The 23,118-nt window shown below is 30.8% G+C and overlaps 1 protein-coding gene across 1 annotated transcript; it reads left to right on the top strand.

The window, feature by feature from the left end:
* The first annotated feature begins 3,326 nt into the window (after positions 1-3,326).
* LOC129220313 (programmed cell death protein 10-like) lies at positions 3,327-22,630 on the top strand. Its single transcript, XM_054854711.1, has 7 exons — positions 3,327-3,542; positions 3,643-3,696; positions 6,432-6,555; positions 11,549-11,675; positions 16,715-16,796; positions 20,359-20,441; positions 21,515-22,630. Exons 1-7 carry the CDS (start codon positions 3,471-3,473, stop codon positions 21,597-21,599), a joined length of 627 nt encoding a protein of 208 aa, XP_054710686.1. The 5' UTR covers positions 3,327-3,470; the 3' UTR covers positions 21,600-22,630.
* The last annotated feature ends 488 nt before the right edge of the window (positions 22,631-23,118 follow it).

Below are 23,118 nucleotides of genomic sequence, written 5' to 3'. Positions count from 1 at the left end.
TATCTTTCACGCATGCGCAGTGAAAATTCAATTGCTTTAAATTTTATTTTGTTTCTCTTGTATGTTGTCAATTACAGTGAAGCACCGTTTATACGTTTTTGAAGGGACTGTGAAAAAAGCGTACAAATGAAAAAATGTATAATAGGTATAGGTTAATGTGTATTAGACTGTTGGGTTCAATTTAAGAAACGTATAAATGGTGCTTCACTGTATTTTGATAATTTGGTAATATTTGTCTGAAAACTGCAAGTGCTATGAGCCAAAAACCTTTTTAAAAAATCAAATTTTTGAAAGAAATGCTCATATTTCCATGGGTATAAGAGATACTTTCATGAAAATATAAAAATAAATTCTGCATAGTTTGTTCAGTGCCAGTAAAAAAAATCTTTACATTTGGCTGGGAATTAAAAACTTGCATAAGTTTTCGTTGCCATGATTTTATTTGGCATGCTCTCTTATGAATTCGTCGAATACCGAATATTCAGCCACAATCTGGCTGATTATTCAGCACTCGGCCAAATCATTAGGGAGCATGCCAAGTAAAATCATAAAAGGAAGTTTGCAAGTAAAGTTTCTAATTGCCAACCAAATGTAAAGATTTTTTTTGCCGGCACTGTAGTTTGGAATTCTTGATTAGAAAATGTCTGCTTAGTTGCAAAATTTCAGTCAAATATCCAAGGTTCATTTTACTGGTTGGTTCAATTTACCAGGTTGGTTTGGAGACTCAAGGAATGCATGCTTTTTGAATTTACCCATGCCTATCCTCATTCATTTGAATTTATTCTTTTCAAATGTCTTATTTCTGAAATATTAGAAGTGAACATAAATTACTTCTTTTTAAATAAAAAAAACACTTAAAATATTCATGAAAAACCAAGAGGATAACTAAATATATAAATATCAAATCATACGGTTGCCATCCAAAAAATCTTGTGCTAAAGCCTAAACATGATAATTAATAAGTAAAACAGACGTAAATAATTGAAGTAACTGTGAGAAGTTTGATAGAAATTGTGATAATATATTTGTTTGCAAAGTTGAAAAACATTGAAGAAAAAAAAATCTAAATGCTCCTAGAATTAAATAGCAAAGAAATAATTTTTAAAGATTTGAAAATGAAAAAAAAAACAACTAAAATAAACATTTAAGGCTGGAATGATACATCAAAACACAGAAAGCTTATCTGTCTAAAAAGGGGGACCATTAAAGCCACTGAGCCTGATGAGAGGTCACTATGATTTCCCAAAATATTTCCATATTTTATACAATGGTTTGGTATTAACATGCTCCTTTTAAAAAAATTATATATATATATATATATATATATATATTTATTTATTTATTTATTTATTTATTTATTCATTCGACTCATGCGCCAAAATACAAAGTTTTAGTGGGTAAATTGAGAATTTTGATTCTCAAAATTTTAAAGTTAGCGAGTTAGCAGCGCACCTGGAAGGAGAGGATATTTAAGATAGAGTAAAACTCTTGATAATTAAAACGGTTGCTATGCATAAATAACAAATTTCAAATGAATATGATTAAAAATTGAGCAGTTGATGCTATAAAATAGTATCAAATTGATATTATATAAGTTGTATGTATAATAGATGCAGGTTTACAGCCACAGATTTTTAAATAAAAAACGGTGATTTGTAAAATGAAAGGAATTCTGGACATTATCTGTGTTGCAACCTGAAATAATGAAAGCCCACTAAAGCCTGAACTTTATGAATAGAAATCAATGAATAAAACTAATTATGTAGTAGAATGCATGCACTTTAAAAAGTTTTATTGCATAGTAGGGGTACCCGCATGGCTTTGCCCATAGTAGAAAATTAAAAGGTCATTTGGTTCGCCTGTATATTTACAAATAATAGATGATGAATTTCTCGCCAATCTGCTATGTTAATTTATTTGCCCATGCTATGGTAATATGCTTGTCCACAGTATGGTAATTCGCTCGGTAAAATGGGCTTAAAACTGGAATAAAAAAAAAGAACAAAATCGAATTTTTGAAAAATTGCTTCAAGGTGGTGCTCACACCGATGCAACAGACTAATTTTGTGCCAAATGTCATGAAAATTGGCCGAACGGTCTAGACGCTATGCGCATAACAAACATCCAGAGATAGAGACATAGACTTTTAGCTTTATTATTCGTAAAAAGTTGTTTTTCAATAAATGATGTATTGCACATAAAAAGGGGTAAATTACTTATGTATTTGCACACACTCTTCAAAATTCAGAAGTAATTAACAAATAAATATCTTCACAACTCACTGATCTTCTCACCCCTAATATCACTTTAATTTTGTAATTTGTCTTTCATCTAGTCTTGAACCAGATCTTGATCTATTTGCTGCAGCAAGTATAGAAAGGCGAGTACAAAATTTACATTCTTACAAATACATTTAAGAGAATATACCATAACTCTCAAAAATACATTAAATAATGCAATAGCCAAACATCTAATACATGGATAGTTAATTTATATCATATGTTATTAAAATACTTTAAGTATTATGGATAATTGGATATTAATAAAAGCTTATGAACTGTACCTCAGCTTTCTGAGAAAAGGGACAGGAAGTCTTAACCTCTTTTTCAATGCCGTTAGTCGCATTTGCAGAAGTCTTTACTGCTTTCTGAGGTGCCCAAGGGTTCCAAAATTTTAAAACGATAGGTTGTATGAACCTGTACCATATAAATAACAAAACAGGAGCAACTATGCACGGAATGCAAACCATTGTTACCTATAAGAACAATAAATAATGACTTATGTACGCTTCTAACTTCAAAATGAGTTGCAAACCGTTTAAACGATAGATGCTGAGGCAGAAAAGAGACGGTTCTGAACGTTAATACTATTATACTTGTTATTTTTAGATGAAGTTTTCAACACGCTGAAGGATTTCGTGAAGATTATTTGAAGATAAATAGTTTTTATGAAAAAAAACTTTTCAAACTGCGTATTTTTTTGGTAGCTTATCTAGCTAAACAGCTATGTAAACAAATAATTTGCAATCTACTGAGAACGTAGAGGAAATGATAATCTTGATAGTTTCTCTAGTTCCTGTCATTTTTAAAACCGAAACAACCACTATGCGGCGCTATGTAACCTAAATTTATTTCGGACAATATACGAGTCCTCTGGAACTCAAAACAAAATATTTTTTAAAAAGATAACAGAAGAGAGGTAAAGTATATTTTTTCATCATCTCTATATTAAAAACGAATCGTTTTTTAAGAAAATATAAATTATGTATCGAATTAAGATTTCTTTATCGATATATATCGTTATCGTAATTGATTTTATTAAAAGTTAGCAACAAGTTTGTATACGTGACATGTAAAATATTTTTCAAAAAGTAATTACAGTTCCTCTGCAATCCATGTTTAATAACCGTTTTCTTTGATCTTAGAAGAATCCGTTTATTTTTTGTAACAAAGGTTTTACGCCAAATAAGCATGAAAATGGGAGAAGACACTCCTGTTTCAGCACTTGTGCTGCCTATACTTGTTGGTCCTATCTTGGATAAGGTAAATTATTTCATAATATTGGTCAATAACTCTCTTTTGAAAGCTTTTTATATGTAATTCATTTGATACCCTTGTTTTCTTTTTTCGGTTTTTTTTTCAGCTCGAGAGAAAAGATATCGCAGCAGCACAAACTCTGAAGTCTGCAGTTAGCAAGGTAAAGCGAAATATCTCTTAAGTTTTATTAATTGTGCATATAATTGCTTGATTAATGCTTGCTGCAATTTTATTTCTTGTATTTTATCTCAATTGCGAATGTTCTATGACATTTAAAGGGTCCCCATCCTCATGAAAGTAAAATTGTTGATGATGCGAGTTTCTCAATTTTGATTATTGTAAGGGGCCATTCATTAATTACGTAAGGGCCCAAGGGGGAGAGGTTTTGGAAAACTCTCTACATACCCTTGCTTTAGGCGAAGGGGGGGGGGGGGTCAAGCCCATTCTTACTTAATATTTTCCATTTGGGTCTAGAAGGTAAAAAATGTATTAGGATGGAGCTGTTTTTTATTTGTTTTACAAAGAATGACTAGTAAAATATATTTAAAGAGTCGCACCATGTACGGCTATTTTTGATTAGTGTTGTTATAATGATGTGGATCGGGTAAATACCCAGTGGGTAGGTAAATATTTTTTGGGTATTTACCTGGGTATTTACCTAAGGCCTGGGTAAATACCCAAAAACTGGGTATTTTACAAAAAATGCAAAAAGTGAATGGGAATTTGTTTTTTAAATCTAAATATGAAATAATTGGTAAAACTGATACATACATATGTATTACACAGTTTATAATATTTTTTATTGAAAGACTTGATGAAATTATGAAACATATTGTGAACCAAAGAATCTTTCTTTTCAATGTAATAATTGGAGAAGTATAAGCAATTCAATGATGAACTTCAGGATTTAAAATCTCAATCTAGGTTAGTTATATCCAAAATGAAAAATAAAAAAAGGAAGCATGGCTGTTTGGAAGAAAAAACTGAGAAGTTATTAAGACTTGATGTTATTTATTTTATTGCTGTTTAAGTGATAACAAGACAAATATAGAAACAGTTTTCACATTAATAAGCAAAAAAAAAAAATCAAAAATATTATTTTCTGTTGCCTTGCTCATTTGCATTTGTTCCCCGGTACTTCGTGATGAAAATTTATTTAAACTATTTTTAATGCACGCAATTAGTGATGTAGGGTGGGAAAGTTAATATTTTTTTTGGTATTCGAAGGCTGGGTAAGACCCCTAGTAATTGCGCATTTTGCAAAAAAAATTTAGGTAGTATCAAAAGGTGATAATTTTCTTTTTTAAACATAAACAGTAAAATGAAAGATCAAAACTGTAAAAATTAATACATTATATATATTTTTTTGATTATAGGCTTAATGAAATCTTATCAAAAAAACTGTCAGAATTTAGAATGAACTATTTTAGGCTCAAATTTTCTTCACTTTAAAATACTATTTTGGAATTTTATTTTAAGACTTATTCCATCAGTAACACAGGATTTTTGAGACTGTATCAAAATTCTTTCCTGCTGCAAGTGCTATCTTTAATTTTTCTCTTTCCCATTATCAGTTCTTGAAATCTCCCATTATCATTTTGAAACAAACCTCAGCAGTTTCTTTCCTTTAGAATTAATTAAAAAAAATTTTAAACATCTTCAAACACATTTTACTGAAAAAGGATTGATTAAGTATTTTTATGCTAACATTTATGTTGTACTGCATTTATTTTTAGTATTAAAATGTTTTGTTCTTTAAATTAAAACATTGTAAAGCAGCTGGAACATCTCTATTTTTTCTCCCACTCAATACATATGCTTGAAATACAACAAAAAGTGAAAGTCAAAATTTCAAAATGAAATAAGCAAACTAAGGACTGATACGTTATCACGGGATAGACCAGTCACTGTGTTCGCAAGGTCCATTCTTCAGAACATCTTTGGTTTGTTCCTTTCTATTTTTGAATTTTAAATGTGTTTGTATATTATGTGTGTGTGCGTGTGTATTATATATATATATATATATATATATATATATAATATGAGATGCAGAATACGCCTGAACACTTGAACTAGGTTTGGAGGAAATTTCTGCAAAAGATATAGGTAAATAAATAGTAATAATAAATTGAGCAACATTTTGATGTTGTGCAGGGACATATTACTGGGTTATAAAAGACTAGGACCTTAAAAAAATTGGTTTGCTTTTTTTTTTTTTTTTTTTTTTTTTTTTTGTAATCAGTTGAGGTTTTTACTTTTTGTAGGATGGCTTTTTGTATCTGAAATTTGGCAATCAACATTGATTAGGCATATCCAACACATTTAATGTGAATATCATATTAGATTGCTAAGTTGTTTTACACAATACTTCTTTAAATATGTGATCAAAAAGAAATTTTGGGCAAAAATTTATTGTTTTGTATATGGTTGGTTATATACATACATCGTGGAATACATACAGAAAAGTATTTTAGTTGAATATAAATTTTTGAAATAAATACCCGGGTAAATACCCACTTTTGGTAATTACCCCTGAAAATAAATACTCGGGTATTTTACATCACTAGGTTGTATCATATACAAAAAAATGTCGAAAAAGCATTTAGCCTATTTCCAATTCTTAAGTAAATATTTCTTTACACAAATATGTTTAATCAAAAAATATTTAATTTAATAACAATGCCAGTGAGATGGAAGATCTGTTATTTTATTATTTTGCAGAATGAATAGGAGGCAGGGGTTTAAAAAATTTTACGTATCATAGGGGGAGGGAGGGGGTTAAAAATTGCCAAAACCATCCTAATGTAATTAATGAATGTCCCCTAAATAAGAATAAGTTCTGTTTCATCAACATGTTTTACAGCTAAGTTTTTTTTTTTTTTTTCTTTTTTTCAGGTTGAAAATAACCATCCTGGGTTTTTGTTCGACTTGGTTATGGGATTAGTAAAACAGGCAGATTTATCTGTGAATATGGCTGAAAGTCTCCTTAAGCTTCAAGGATCTGTTCCTGATTGTGAGGGTAAATTGGTGTTCATTTTATAACTCTTTCCTAATTACAATTCCTTAATAAAATCAAGCAATATTGTACAAAGCAAAGAAGCTACCTTTCTCCACTTGGTATAATTTGTAAAGTGTGACTGCTGGTATTGGTGCAGTCAAATTTTCGGCAACGACCACGTTGAATCTCTTTCCTGAAATAACTTTTTCCATAGTCAATTAAATCTCCCAAGATCAGTTTTCCTGTTTTAAAATGATTTAACATTTAATCTTTGTAAATAAATATATTTTGCTCTCAAAGAGTATTTTTAATTTTTGTTTGAAATGTAAGTAACCAAGAAAGTAATGAGTTATCAGATCATTTTTATGACTCCAGTGTAAAATATGCAAACCTGTATATAGATATAGCCAGGGGTAGAACTTTTGGTACAGATGTGATATACCCCCCCATTTGGCGACATTCGATTTTTTTGCACAAAATTAAAATATTTGTCTCGCCAATGAGGCGATAATTTTTTATGCATGGCATCCCTGGCCAAACTAACCTGTGTTTAGCAACCCGAAGGCAATCTTACAGATCTGTTCAAACTTGTTTACTTGGGTTGTTTGGGTTTCACGCAGGAGAGATACGTGGTGTTGTTTCGTGCAATATACCTTACAGGAATGCTTATTTTGTGTTAGTTTAAATTCAGTAGTTGTGTTTTGAAGTAAAAACATTAGAAAATGCCAGTTTCTTCAAACTTGAAGGTTATTTAAAAGTTAACTCCAACGTGGTGTGTATCTGTAACATGCCATTGTCATATGATGTATTGTTTTAGACTGAGTGTGAATATTTATACCATATAAAAAGGTAAGTTCTTTATTTTAGAATTCAAAAAAAACCTCTCACTTCCAAAATTCTTTGTTTTTACAAATCCTTGAGGGGTTCTTGTAGTTTTTAACTTTATTTTTACTGTATGTAAATTAATTTTACAGAAATAGTACGATTATTTTGTTCTAAAAGTTAATTCTTATGGATGCCACGAATTATTTAGACATTCTATTAACGTGCCTCCTTTATGTACTGAATTTTATGTTAACAATTGAAAGTTCTTTCGGTTGTACTCTTAAAAATGCTGAATTTTATTAATAAATCTGCACAATAATGGTGCATATTTCACACTTAAAACTGTGTCATTATTGTACACTGAACGGAAGGCGCCACCCTTGGGTGTCTCCATGAAAATATACATAACTGTGACCATACTCCGACTGTAATGTATATTAACAGTCGGAGGGATAACGTCCTTTCGAGCCAGAGGTCTCATAGTACTTTCGTAATGAGACCGAGGCAGGGCCGGCGAGCCGAGGTCTCATTACGAAAGTACTATGAGACCGAGGGCTCGTATCCCGGAGAAATGATGAAAAAAAAATTAATGCATTAATTTCAACTTGTAATTAATACAATAATTTATTTCATTGTATTTTAATATGTTTACAAAAAACCCCGGCCCTGTACATTTTTGAAGCATATATTTGTGATGTTTTTTGTTGTGCTTTTATGTTGTTTTTATATATATTGTGTTCTGAAGTGCTTTGATCATGTTTTTTTATCTGATTTTTTCCTGTTGGCGCTAAAAAAGCATCGCGAAGAACAATGTATGACGTATGTCGTCATACATCGTTTTCTTGGCGACGCTTTCTTGGCGCCAACAGGAAAAAGTCGCCAAGGGTGGGGTATATCACATCAGTTCCAAACTTTTTTTTTAATAATTGTCATTGATGAAATTGTGATTGATAATTTTACTGCTCCAAACACAATTTAAATGGTCCATTTCTGCATTGTGTAAGGAACAATTATTTGCGAAACAAAATTTTAACGTGAAAAGTGAAGTCAATCAGCAGTTTTTAGTTGACATGTTTGAGCAACGAGAGAAGAAAAAGATAAAGCAGGAAATTTACGCAGCAAAATCGTCTGCGCTGGGGGGGTGGAGGTTATAGGATGGCCAAAATAATATGTTGTAATGCTCTAGAAATTTTAAACCTATCTTCTCTTGCAAAGACTGAAACATTTTACAAAGATGTAAAATTTTGAAATATTATGCTGTTAAATTTTGAAAAGGAAAAAGGGACCACTAAAATTATATTCTGTTGGTCTGATGGATATTTTTCTGATATAAGGTGACCGGACCAGTGTTGATTTTGAGCCATGTGTATAGTTGATAGGTAATCATATTGTATACCTGTCAGTCTTCTAAGTAAGAGTTTTCAAACAGTGCATATTAAGGCTTGAAATAATGTTTTTCAGCGACAAAAGAAAAAATAAAGATGCTGTCTCTGTTACAGAAAATTATGTTTTCTGCAAAAAAAAATGTTGAAATCTTCCTGCAATAATGTTTTATGAAATAAGAATTTGCAAATGCAAAACTCAAAAAAAGGTTTTAGGAAAGAAAAATTATTTAATTTAATAAATTTAAATTTCAAATAATACAAAACAAACTAAGCATTCAAGCCATTATGATATATTATTCATATTTAAAGATGATGAAATTCATTTGTTATTTTGTACGAAAACTGACTTCCATTAATTATTTGAGTGAACTTAAGCATTTATGTTCATCATTTGTTAACAACATGTCATTTGTTAAAAGAAGAAAATTTTCCTAGCTTTTTTTCTATGAATATTTTTTAATTTCCAAGAATTATTTATTCCAAAAGTACAGATTTGACACAGCTTTTAAATCCATCTTGTAGTTGTTCTATAGTAAAGCTCAAAACTCGCGGTCGCCAGTCGCCAAATGCGACCAATTTTCAAATTTTGGCGACCATTATTTTCACTTCAGTCACCAATGTGGCTACCATTCGCCAATGCAACCTTCCCTGACCTATAGTCTTGACATATGACCTTTCCCCAAATTCTTTTGTCCACTAAAAGTTCGGCTATCGGATCGCCGGGGATGAGGGGGGGGAGTATTGTCCTCTTGTCCCCTAAACTTTCGGCCATCGGATAGGGGAGGAGAAAGGAGGAAGAAATGCAAGTTATTTAATGTATTTTAAATATTATTATATTTATATGCAATTGTGGCTAATTGTGCTTGCTCTGAATGGAAACAAAAATCGCAATCACGACGGCAAATTCGTTACAAAACTTTTGAAAACTCGGCTTTCTTTACACGCAATCGTAAAAATAGACAAATTTCACACACCAATTTAGTAAATTATGCTTTTTTGATCTTAAATTCATTTTTCAACTTTATTTCTCCTTAGCAAATGGCTGGTTCTTTGTTTTGCGGTGTTTTTTAAACTACGCGGTTTCAAAATGGCGTCGCGTTGTTAGATTGTTCATTTTTACCAGTTAAGACGAAAATATCCTTTCCAAAATAAATGAAAAGAATTAATCTTGTACATTTGGTTTACCTATGAATAAACAGAAATGGCATCTTCGAGTCGAAATGCATGGAGACAAGGTAAAAAGGATATCGCTAAAAAAAAAAAATTTTTTTTTTGCAAGATTTTTGATTTTTTTGTTTGAATTATATTGTTTGTTTTTCCTTTTTTTTTCTTTTTAAAATATAAAACCTACTGGAGGAGAGGACATATCCGTTTATTTACTTAATTTCTCCTAAAAAATTGTTATTTTTAAGTTTCGCGGTAAATTTTCAAAATGGCGCCGCATTGTAGATTGTCCATTTTCACCAGTAAAAAGAGGAAAATATGTTCCAGAATAAATAAAGAGAAGTACGATCGTATTTATAAAACACATAAATAAAAAAAATGGCGCCCTTGTGTCTGGAGAAGGTGGAAAGAATCCAGCTGGAACCCTTTTTTTCTTCTGCTGGATCTTTTATTTCATTTTTTTTTCGTTTTGTTTTATATTGTTTGCCTTTCTTTTATTTATTCATTTTTTGACACTCAGGCTTCGATTTTTATAAAAATTTTGCATGCATTTAAAAAAGCAAAAAAAAAAACATTTTTGTAAAATCGCAAATTTTTCAGGTTTTTTTTAAAAATTCTGTTCAAGTTTTAGGTATTTTGTTGTTTTCTTTATCAAGGAACTAACTCATCTTTAGGTTGAAAGCAGTGGTGTTTCTAGAAGTTTTGAAAGCTGAAAAAAAAAATAACAATAATAATATTCTTTTTTTATTTATTTTAATATCGTGATGTGTTTTGTTTAAAGAAATTAATACAGATTATAGTTTGCAAAAGATGTGTTAAATAATATCTGGGCAGAGTTGCCCGTTCCCACTCAAGTTCAATTCTCCCCCCCCCCCCCCCAAAAAAAAAAAAAATCCTCAACTCTCTTTTCCTTTTTTAGCTTGCTTTTTATTTTATTTATTATTTTTTTTAAATATTTTTTATTTACTTATTTTAATTATTATTTTATAAGAAAAGTTCTTTGCTACGCCAATGACATATACACACATTCTAAATAAATAAATGGAATAAATAAATTAAATAATTTAAATTAAGTTTGGCTATCATTTTTTGAGATTTGGCTACCATTTTATGAGGTTCTGGTAGCCATTGGCTACCAATTCAAAATTTGAGTTTTGAGGTATATTCTATAGCCATATGATTCATTTATTTTCCAAAATACTATCCAGTCTTTGTTTTTACGTTATTCTCATCAATCACGAAATTGAAAAAATTTTAAGCTTTTGCTGCAAAGAAAGAAAATGTTATCTTCGTGTAGAAGAAATAAGTAATATAGAATTGCAAAAAACATGTTTTGCAGGTACACTGCAGAAGTTTTAAGCTTCTCATGCTAAGCAGCAATGAATTCTTTGAAAATCTTATTACTGGACATTTTTTTATATATGTGTTGGGATGCGATATTGATAAAATTGTGGCTGACTACAATATATATGTGGCACAATTAATATCCTTTTTAGTGGACTTTAATGAATTGCATTAATATATATGTCCTCGGTTGTTTTAAATTAAATAAATATGAAGGCTCTAGTATAATGCTGAGTAAAACTTTTGTCCAGTTTAAGAATCTTAAAAATGATTTTGTTCTTGTTTCTTCCTTTTAGAATATAAATCAACTCGACATGAAGATGCCTTTCAAGAGCTAAATAAAAAGTCTTCATCGCTGAAGCGAATATTAAGCCGCATCCCAGATGAAATTAATGATAGAAAAACATTTTTAGAAACAATTAAGTAAGTAAAAAATAGATCTTGTCAAAATTTAATGGGTCATGTATCTTAAATCAGAGCTGCCAACTTTTGAAAATCCAAAATCGTAGCAGCATTTTGCGGTGGTGGAGGGGGGGGGGCACTACCACAGATTTAAACAGTGGTGAATTGTCAACAGTATAAAAAACAAAAACAATGACACTTAATATTTTCTGTACCATACTTGAAATTTGTTAATATGGAATAAAAAAAATTATATTCTTTATGGAATTTTTGGCAGTTTTTTCGCTTTCTTGCCGAAGATTTAATGACTGGATCAGCGTTGCGATCTAAAATCTGATCCATCTTTACACCATGGAACTTTCAAAGAGCAATGCTTGTTGCGCAGAGGCCGTCAGCACACGTCGTGTAAAATTTTGATTTTCTGAACTTACCGGGATTTTTTTGCATTCGTGATTGTAAATAAAAAAACCCAGAAAATCGTAGTTTATGAACATGCTTCGTAACGTCGTAGGTTAAAGCTGTAATTCGTAGAAACTACGATTTTTTCATAGCAGTTTGCAGCTCTCGCTTAAACTGTAGATAGGGCAAACCTAACCTGGCAGCATCTAAAAGCTGGGATTAGCATCTGCGAAACCTTCACAATACTGCCAGGTTATATTTACCCCAATATAGATACGATTGTGTGCTAATTTTGCACTTTAATATTTAATAATATACAATTTTTAAGTATAAAGCTACTTTACAAAGTAATTACTGTAATTAAGTATACAGACTTTGAAGTAATGCTTTAATTTTTAGTAATTTGTAATTATACTCAAGGTTTCTTATATTCTCTTCGTATCTGTTTTATTTGAAGCATGTAAGGGGCCATTCGTTAATTACGTAAGGACATGGGGGCAAGACCTTCCGTCTCAGGACGGATTTCCGTCTTGGACAAATTTCCGAGACGGAGGTCGGGACGGAAAGAAATTCGATGACTTTCTTTCAGTTTTTACTTTAAAAAGAATAATTGAGTGTTTGGAAAATATGCTTTAATTACTGGACCGTTCCATAACAACGAATTTACATCGACATTCTCTCAATTTTCCGCCATGGGCTTGTTTTGTTTGCAACGTTCTTTTGGAGGAATGGCTTTTCGACTCGCGCCGTTTGACTTTTCTTAGGTACAGCTCCTTTATTTCCAATTCACTGCATTGCAGACCAAGGAGTTGCTCGCTATTCTTGATTTTTCGAAATAATCGGCTCTAATTGAAAATTTAGCTTTTTCTCATGCTATTTTCGATTATTCTTTCGTTTTTTTCATTTGCGGTTTTTTTTTTTCAAACTTTACACGCATAAATGAAAATGATGTACGCTCTTAAAATGTCTTAAGAGTTGAATCTGAATCACCGATTGAGAGTGATTGCTGACGAGTTGAAATAATTAGGTCACAGCAAACGGCGTCCACCATAGCCAGGTAAAACGGAAACTATCGGGGATTTCAATGAAAATGGGAATTTTGGAAATAAATGAGGGGAAATTTCAAGCTGGTTGGAAACACCGATGAGCAACCGTTACTGCATTCTTGACAAAGACTTTAGGAATCACTAAATTCCAGGTCTTAAAACATTGATATTTTGGACAATTTTAAGAGGGAGGGGGGAGGTGTTACTCGAGGGTTACAGTATAAAATATCAAAAAACTGTATTGAAAGTCATTTTTGAAACTAAGAGTGGTTTGATACATCTCCTCTGCTAGCTCTTAAAAATTTAAAAGTCAAAGTTTTAGGCTGTCTTTAATGATGTAAAAGGGGGAAGGGGGAGGGTTTAAAAAAAATCAAAAATTGGAGTCTTAAAGACATTAATTTAGGCAATCTTTGGTGAATTTATGAGAGATGGTTTTGGTGTTTTAACATGAAAATGTTTTGTAGCTGATGTATTAAAAACTATTTGAGGCTATAATTAAATGGACTTGAGTGAAACGGCATTTGGGACCCTCTCTTGAAAAGTGTTTGTAATTGAAATCTTAAAACTTTTAGGCTGTCTTTGGCAATGTCAAGAGGAAGGGGCTCTCTTTAGGCAAAATTCCGACACTGGAGTCTTAAAAGAGCAACTTTAGACCGTCTTGGGGTTCGGGGTTCCCCTTTCCCAAAAAATATTCAAAGCTGAAGTATTCAGAACTCAATTTTAGGTAATCTTTAAAAGACTTAAGAAGAGGGAATTCGAAGGCTTTCTCTCAATAAGTTTTAGAATTTAAATTCTTAAATTTTGGGTGATGAAAAGTTGAAACAGCAAATTTAAGTCAAATTTAATGAACTTAGGGGAAGGAGTTGGGAGGGGGGTCCCTCTCCCCGAAAATTTCTCCATGCTGAAGTATTGAAATGCTATTTTGACTATTTTTGAGTGAGTTAAGAGTTAGGGAATTCAGGGGTCTTTCTCGAAACATTTTCGAAATTATAGTCTTAAAACTTTGGGTTGTCTTTGGCGATGTGTGGATGGGAGTTGCTCTCTCAATAGAAAAATAAATCTTAAACAAAAACTTACACTGAGTTTAGTAAACACAATGAGAGGGGGGGGGGTATTCCGCACCCCAGCCCGAAATATTTTCGTTTCTGAAATTTTAAGAGCTTTGTTTTAGATTATCTTTGGATGACTTAAGGGGGAAGGGTGTAGGAAGGTTCTTTCAAAAAGTTTCCAAAATTAAAGTATTAAAACTTTTAGGCTGTCATAAGTCATGTTTATAGGTAAGAGGGGTACTATTCCTACAAAACAGTTTAGAAACTGAAGCCTTAAAAATTTAAATTTAGGACATTTGTGGTGAACTCAGAGGAAGGGTTTCGGGAGTTCTCTTCCGAAAATGTTTTGATGCTGAAAATTTAAAGCGCTACTTTAGGCTATATTTGAGTGCCTGAAGAGGGATGTGATTCGGGAACCCTGCCTGGGGTTAGGATTCAGTTCCCCTATTTCTTTTTTTAATTAATGAATATTGGAAAGGATACCTTGTTTAAAAAATATATCTACTTCACTGAAGCGATTTTTTATTGCTAATTTTACCACCTGCTATCTTATGAAAGAATTCTTTTTCAAATGAAGACTGAGTGGGGGAATATCATTAGTCGGCCATACCCTTCCCCCCCCCCCCCCCCACCTTTCCTTCATTTCTGGTTTGTTGGCTCTACCTTATGTAGACATTCCGATCAGAACTGATTTATGTTGCAAAATAACTACCTTATGTCCTAAGCGATTTTATTGCTACAATAAAAATGTTTACGATCGGCAAAAACTAATGGTGCGTCGCTGCCAACGCTTTTACCCCTAACATTATCCAACATCGTCTAAAATTGCGTTTCTGGAACTTCAATTTCTAAATATGTTTGAAGACTGGAGGAGGGTTCCTGAACTCCTTCCCTTCCATAGTGCATTCAAAAAGTGTATAAACGTTATGAAAGATGGAGTACAATTTCATTTTTAAATCTTTGGTTTCTGGGAGGGCCTGGAGCACCGTCTCCCCTTTCTCTAATATTTTTGAAGGCTGCTCAATATTGTTATTTTGAAACTAACAGTTTGAAATAATTGATGTAAGAGTCCCTGAACCCCTCCTTTCCCAAAACTTTACAGAAATGGCATACCATTGCGTTTTTTGAACTTCAATTTCAAAAAATTTCTGAGGAGAGTCCCCCAGACCCGCCCCCCCCCCCAATCATTGCCAGATTTTAGATTTTTTGGAATTATGATGTCAAAACACTTAAATATTACAATTTAAAGGCTCAAAATTTAAATCAAACACAGATTCCAAAACTGGCATTGTTAAAATCTACAACATTAATACACATAAATTTTTCCTTAAGCCTGCATGCGGGCGGGGGGGGGGGGGGGGGGGAGTTGAAAATGATTTCCGTCTTGAACACATCACCAAACTTGCACCCATGCGTAAGGATGATTCTGGCAGTTTTTGACCCTCCCCCCTCCCCTCATGCAAGGGTAAGTAAGATTTTTCAAACCCCGCCCCTCTATCTTAAAGATTCCATTTTGTTTTTCAAAATAATAAAATAACAAATCTTACATCATTGGAATCGTTATTAAATTCCCTTTTTTTTTAAACCTTTTTATTTAAAGAAATATTTACTAAAAGGAATCTAGACTGCATATTTTTTCGATAAATATTTTTGTATCTGAAGCGATACTAATTAAAAATAAGACATGCCATACAGAGTGCGATTCTTTTATTATATTTTACACTATTCATTCCTTTTAAAAGCAAGTAAAAAAAACTCATCCTAATATATGTTTTACCTTCCAAAAGTAAATGAAATACGATCCTTGCCAAACGACTTGACCGGGAGATTTCTGATATGAAATATCTACTTGGAAAATATTACGTAAGAATGGGTCTGAGCCTCCCCCCCCCCCCCCCAAGTAAGGCTAATGTAAAGATTCCCCCCCCCCCTTGGGACCCTTACATAATTAATGAATGGCTCCTAAGTAAAGGATTGTAAGTGCCAAAATTAAAAATACTATTTGAAATGTATTACTTAAAATTTGCAATAAAAAAATTAACTGAGGTCAACTGTTTTACGAACTGCTTAAATCATAAAATTAAAAAATGCAAATGTTGAATTTTTAGGTCAGATAGTGAGTTAAAACCCTGAAGTTGCTAAGTAATCAAAAGTAGTTGTTAAATATATTGTTGAAATAATGCATTGATTTATTTCACAAAGTTGTCGTTTTTTCCTGCATGTGACAGCTAATATATTTTATTAAAAAAAGCAATTCTATAAGGTAATTAACAAAATTTTTTGCTAAAGAAACTGCATACCCTTTTGACTTCTTAAGGAATGATATTTTGTTCATTTCGTGTTAAATTATTAAATTTAATCTTAATGGAATAAATTAGCTGTCACGGGTTGGACAAAATATCCAATTTGTTGTGGAATGTATCTTCCATGGAAAGTTTCCCTGAAAATTATGAATAATATATAATCTGTGTAAAGAAATATCTTCAAAAAAAAAATTTTTTTTTTCCCATTCATGTGTTAAATGTACAATTATTTTAATAGTTTTATTTTTGTTTCTTACTAATAGAGAAATAGCAAGTGCCATAAAGAAGCTTTTAGATGCTGTCAATGAAGTTTCAGGATATATTCCTTCACCTACTGCAAAGCAGGTATGTCATTTTTGAACAAAAATTGGATTGAATATTAAAAATTTGAAAGGGGAGCTAGCTTTTAATTTTTTTCAGGAACTATTATATAGAAGCTTTGCCACCTTTTATTTTATACTGGTTGTGACAATCAGTGAATATTGTAGCAACTGAGTGGGCACTGTTGAAATGTTGCTGTTAGGATCTGCATAACCTTCACAATACTGCCAGGTTAGGTTTGCTCCAACTATACTACAATTGCTGAAAATATATGTGCATTTAATTGATATTTCTTAATGTCAAGCAATAATTATTTTCAAAATATACAGATTGTGAAAAGAGTTTTGCTTTCATGGATACATAATTGAAAGCAAAAGGCATCTTACTGAAAAAATTTGCTTGTACACTTTGTTTTGAGCTTCATACCAGCAGATAGTGTTTAGTTGTGCTAATTTTTTTTCTTTTTATATATACACTAACAGAAACTATCAAAAAGTAAAAAATTTAAAGCCTTCAATGTTTCACGAGTTTTGACATTAATAAAAGTAAATGCTACAGAAAAAAAAGTTAGAATTTTTATGTATTGCTTTATAGAAAAGGTTGTTTGGAAAATTTATTGTATAGGTACTTTTCGGAGCTATGCTTGATATTTTGTTAAATTCTAACAAGAAATAAATTCTAAAGAAAATTATCTTGTCTGGAAAAGAATAAGCAATCATACATCGTTTGATTTCAATGCCATTTTTACAGTGTGTTTGAAGATAAAACTCTATAGAATATTGAAATCTTTACTAATGTAGTTAAAAACCTTTTAACATAGAATTGTTAAAATGAATATTTTCAATAATTTTAAAGAATAAATGAAAAATAATTTTAAGTAGACGTTATGAAGGAAATTTGTTGGTCAAGTTTGATGATGCAAATAGGAACTCAAGGGGGGGGGGGGAACCTTACAAATAAGTAAATACAAAACGTAGGGGACCAGAAAGAAATTGAGAAAACAAAAGGTTGTTGATCATCTTTCATTGTAAATAGCTGAGAATAAGTGAAAGTTTCAGAAATAAATTAATGAACTATGTATAATTTATTTTTATACTTTTGTAACAGTATCTCTTATACCCACAGAGATATAAGCATTTCTTTCAAAAATACAAATTTTATTTGAAGGTTTTTGGCTTTTAACTTAGAGTTTTTCTGTCAAACGTTACTTTAAACAATTACGTTCTCTGGTACTAAAAAAACCCTTTAACTGCAGGAAATGTTTTTATTTTATTTTTATTATTATTATTATTGCATGTGGGAAAATATAAAAATTTTAAACAATGTGTAACATTGTTGTAAACTGAGCGGCAAAATATACTGTTGTCAAGGAATTCTCATTTGCTGGTCCGATAGACAGGCATCCATGGTAAAGTTTGACCAATCCTCAGATTCTTTCAAGCCCCCACAGTAAAAAAAAATTCCTTTTTAAAGAAACTACTAATTATCCCAATTTAAAAAAGCTGTTAACAAAGCCTGCATTTTTTTTCCAGTGGTAGTAGGTCCAGAACTAAGGAATAAAATTCACTGTATAGTATTGGTTGAACTGAAAGCATATACAGTGGCTCCCAAAAGTGTTTGTACATCTACGACTTTTCAATGAAATAGGACCCCATCCACTGGATAGAATTAATATTTCTGAATAGGTATTTAATTATAAGATCTATGATGAATTTTCAACAAAACTACATGATTTAAAAAAAAATATTAAAACTTAATTTTTTAAAAATCAAAAACCAAAAAGTGACGGAAATTTTATCTCACAAAAGTCTTTGTACACTTTAAAAAATGTCTATATATTATTGAATAATCTAACTTTTTATTAAGTTATTATTTAGTATAATATCATGCAGTATCAACAACACCTTTTAAACATCTGGGAATAGCTTTAATTCTTTTTTTTCTTTTTTTTTTTGCGTAATTTTTGAGTAAGTGTTTAACCACACTTCGAGTCTTACTGTTCCTAGCTCTAATTTCGTTTCAAAGCCGTATTTTCGTAATCTAGCCTCTAGATATCTCTAAATATGTTATATTAAGTTCAAATCTGGAGACTAAAGGGGTATTTTCTAAACTTTAGGACAATTTTTGAGGCACTAAACGCAAACGTTGAAAACTGAGCCTCTTGCCGTTCGTTATCTTGATAAAAAAACAAAGTTGTTTCCGATAGCGAAATTTTTGGTTAAGAGTTTAAAATTAGTTTTTAAAATATTTAAATGAACAGCATGATTCATTATTTCATCAAAAAATTCCAAACTATCAAGTTGTGGTGCTGATATACACCCTCACACAAGAACACTTTCACCGTCCTGATTAACTGGTCCAACTAAGTTCTTAAGGTTAAGTTCCTACTTTTTTCTTCTATTCACTATTATACAACAATTTAACCAAAAATGTTGAATTCATTTTTATCTTTAAGTAAGACGTAATTCCAAAGCGTTTTGAGCTTATTTATCATTGGTTTTGCGACGAAAAGCATAAGCTTTCTGTTTTTTGCACGGCCAAGAAAATTTCTGCGGGAAGAGGTCTCATTTATTCCAGCTAATCAGACTACTTTACGCACAATTTTTGGTGAAAATTAAATGCAAAAACTTTCATTTAACTCTAAAGAAACTCTTACAGCACTCAAATGTGTATTTTTCATAATTTTTTTAACTGTAAATCTCCGATCACGCTTTGTCAACTTTGCCGGTTGACCTTTTCTTACCTTGTTTTCGGTCTGATTCTTTTTTTTAAAGCATTTTATCAAGCACTTTACTTTAGAATTAATTAAATTAACTGATTTAGAGACATTTCAAACCAATTTACCACAACTGTGAGGAAAAAATTCAAATTTTCGAATGATGTTTGTGGTTTTTTACGAGTACCAGCCATTTTAAAGTAATAAGCACAATATTAAGGAATAAATAAACAAAAAATTAAAGCCAAATGACTTTTAAGGGTCAACACAATGCAGAAATAATAAAAAAACGACATATGATAATTTTAATCGGGAATTTATTTGAAAATATTTGAGTGTACAATGACTTTTGTGGCGTATTATTTCTCTGTCTCTTCGTTTTTTGACCTATTTCAAAAAGAAGATCTGTCAATATTTTGAAAAAACTACAGGGTTTTATTTAGAATGACATAGGAATGATGTGAAAAAATATTGCACTTCATTTTCAAATTCAGTTTCGCGTTAATTTCGTTTTAGTAAAAAATTTCAAAGGATACGAACACTTTTGGGAGCCACTGTATGTAAACAAAAAGTTTCCGTTTTATCAATAAACCGCATTAATTAATGTTTTGTTTTTCATTTTCTCATGAAAAAATATTGGGATATTGGAAATTTTTAAAATGATGTACGGAAAATGTAGTCAGATTTTTAATCACCAGATTGATTACCTATTGATTCCATATCGGTTTTTTTACAGCATGGATTCAAAATTATTTGGTTTCTGCAGTAAACATACTTTATATTCATGCATTTATATTTGGGTTAAAACATGCATAAATAATAATTAATTAAACACATTATATTTACATGAATAATTTTATTTTGTTTCAGGCATTAGACCAGCGAAAAAGAGAGTTTGTCAAATATTCAAAACGTTTTAGCAACACTTTGAAAGACTTCTTCAGAGAAGGACAGTAAGTAACATTACTTATTTATAAATGATTTTTTTAAATGCTGTAAAACATTGTTTATGTGTGTCACAAATGACTGATATAAAAGGATACAAATGAAACGGGAGTGCTTCGGTGCTGGAATGCTGTTCTAGTACTGCTTTTCTAAAAAAATAAAATTTCTTTTCACATTAAATTGATTATTTCTCGGGGAATCAATTGGCATTCTGAGTACTGTAAAATTTATGCATTCATCTCTGAGATATATATATTTTCTTATTTGGTAAAACATGCTTCAATTTATTTTATTTTAATGGCAAAAAATTAAAGGATTCTGGGATTTTAAGTAACATTAAAAGGTAATTTTTTTAACATTGTATATGCATTAATATTGATGGCTGTTTACATTAAAATATATATATTCATGAATAAACAATCTAAATAAAATTGAAGATGCAAAACGCAAGAACATAAAAATGAAAAAAGGTGAACCAGGGACCGACACTTTCTCAAGGGGAGGACTGGTCCCTAAGTTGCTAAACAGAAAGGACCTTGTGAACTTGGGGACTGGTCCTCCCCTTGAGAAAGTATTGGTCCCTGGTTCACCTTTTTTCATTTTTATGTTCTTGCATTTTGCATCTTCAGTTTTATTTAGATTGTTTATTCATGAATATGTTTGTACTGTTTTTGTTTCTAGCAGCTTTGCGCTGGCATTACAGTACACTTTAGTATTTATTCTTTCATTTTTTCAATGTCTTTGAATTTATGATTAAAATATGTTCTTAAAATGTATCTCATGTTGTGTATATGTATATAATATATATATATATATATATATATATATATATATATATATATATATATATATATATATATATATATATATATATATATTTTTTTTTTTTTTTTTTTTTTTTTTTTTTTTTCAAAAAATGCCCTATTTTTCTGAGATGTCACTTTGATCTCTGCAACATTATGTTTTTGAAATGAGAAATAATTTCTAAGTTTCATAATATTGTTTCATGCATTTCATATTGTAATTGTTCTTTTAATTTGAGGGAAAAAAGTTATTTAAAATCTTTTCTTCCTATTTCTAGATCCCAGGCTGTGTTCCTCAGTGCCATCTGTCTAATTCATCAAACAAATTTGATAATGATTACTGTTAAACATAAATGTGACTGATATTCTGAGATCTTTTCTAAAATTAATGCATAACATATTTTAGAATAATGAAAGAAGCATATCCTCATTCGTCAGAGCATTTTGGGATTCGTTTCTCAATTATAGGATTTGTAAACTCTACTTAATATCATGATTTGAATGTTGGTTTCATAAAAAAAAGAGTATTATATTTTAAAATAGCCAAACCTTACGCATAAATTTAAAATGAAAAGTTGTAAGCATTACATTTGAGCTTAGAATTTTTTGTCATGAATTTTGAGAATTTGGCTTAAAATCATTATTAATTCATTCAGATAGTTTGTATTCCATTGAATTTATGTGTAATATGTATTGTACAAATTTTCCTGAAAAAAATTTAATGCTGTTACTTTGAAATACAACGGTGCTTGTTATTTTCACTTTTCTCCGACTTAAGTTGTACTACATTTATCCATCTATTTGTTACTTTTATGTTGTTAGTCTGATAAGGAGCTCATGTACTATGTTATTTTTTGAAAATCACTTCCAACTATTTTGAGGTGAAAAAAGATTGTTTCATGCATATTATTTAGAATTAGCATTAGTTGACGTCATATTAATTTTTGTAAAAATAATTAAATCAGAACCTTTTTATATGTCAGTGTGCCATTTGTAAAATTTTGTTTTGATCTAAAGTAAGTTAAAGTAGTATTCATATATTCGATTGTATTATTTAATACCTATAAGTAAGAATTAAAAAATATATGATTTTTTTTTTTTTTTGTAACATAAGTTTTTTAGTTGGACAATTTAATGCATGAAACTTTGCTTTTATGATTTTTAAAGTTTTTGATTCCTGTGATTATGAGCCTGAAAGTGCATGTCAATCAAATGCAATTTTCATGGGCATCATTGTTAATCATGTTTTTTTTTAGCAAATATAAAAATGCATGGAAGGGGATTTAGTTTTTTAACTGTTTACTATTTCTTGAAGATACTGTGTATATATAATTTTTATTTCCAACTGTCCTCCACTGCATTCTGTTAAAATACGAAGGAGTAATCAATCTGCATCAGTGGAAAGATGCATTTTTGACTCCCAAATATTAATCATTCCAAACGTGTTAAAATATAAGTGCATGAGTACTTTTCAAAGCAAGAAACTATTTTTAAAGTTCTTTGTACATAAAAATATATATCAATATACAGTAAAATCCCTCTAATACGGACACTATCGGGACAAATTTTTTTGTCCGCAGTAGAGAGGTGTCCGCAGAACAGGGGTTTAATAATGTTATTTGCATTGGAACTGGGGAATTAAAAATTGTCCGCATAAGAGGGGTGTCCGCCTTTGAGGGGTGTCCGTTAGGAGGGGTTTCACTGTATATATATATTATCTATATAGAAATCCATATAGAGAAAAATCTCTTTGTTTTTCCTGCCACTGTTCATAGATGTCAGTACAAGGTGCTGGTGTTTTTTTTTAATGTACCATAATGTATGGGGCAACCTGTGATAAAATAAACTATACTTTGAAAGTTCATGTCTGATTTTATGAGTT

Source organism: Uloborus diversus, chromosome 4, assembly GCF_026930045.1.
Source record: "Uloborus diversus isolate 005 chromosome 4, Udiv.v.3.1, whole genome shotgun sequence".
Lineage (NCBI taxonomy): Eukaryota > Metazoa > Arthropoda > Arachnida > Araneae > Uloboridae > Uloborus > Uloborus diversus.
This window is presented reverse-complemented; position numbering and strand designations above follow the sequence as displayed.

What these genes read in the sequence shown, in the direction of transcription:
- LOC129220313 (XM_054854711.1), top strand. Translation starts at nt 3,471, where the DNA reads ATGAAAATGGGAGAAGACACTCCTGTTTCAGCACTTGTGCTGCCTATA. An exon ending in TTGGTCCTATCTTGGATAAG is followed by an intron (nt 3,543 to 3,642) that starts GTAAATTATTTC and finishes TTTTTTTTTCAG; the next exon opens with CTCGAGAGAAAAGATATCGC. An exon ending in GACTTCTTCAGAGAAGGACA is followed by an intron (nt 20,442 to 21,514) that starts GTAAGTAACATT and finishes TCCTATTTCTAG; the next exon opens with ATCCCAGGCTGTGTTCCTCA.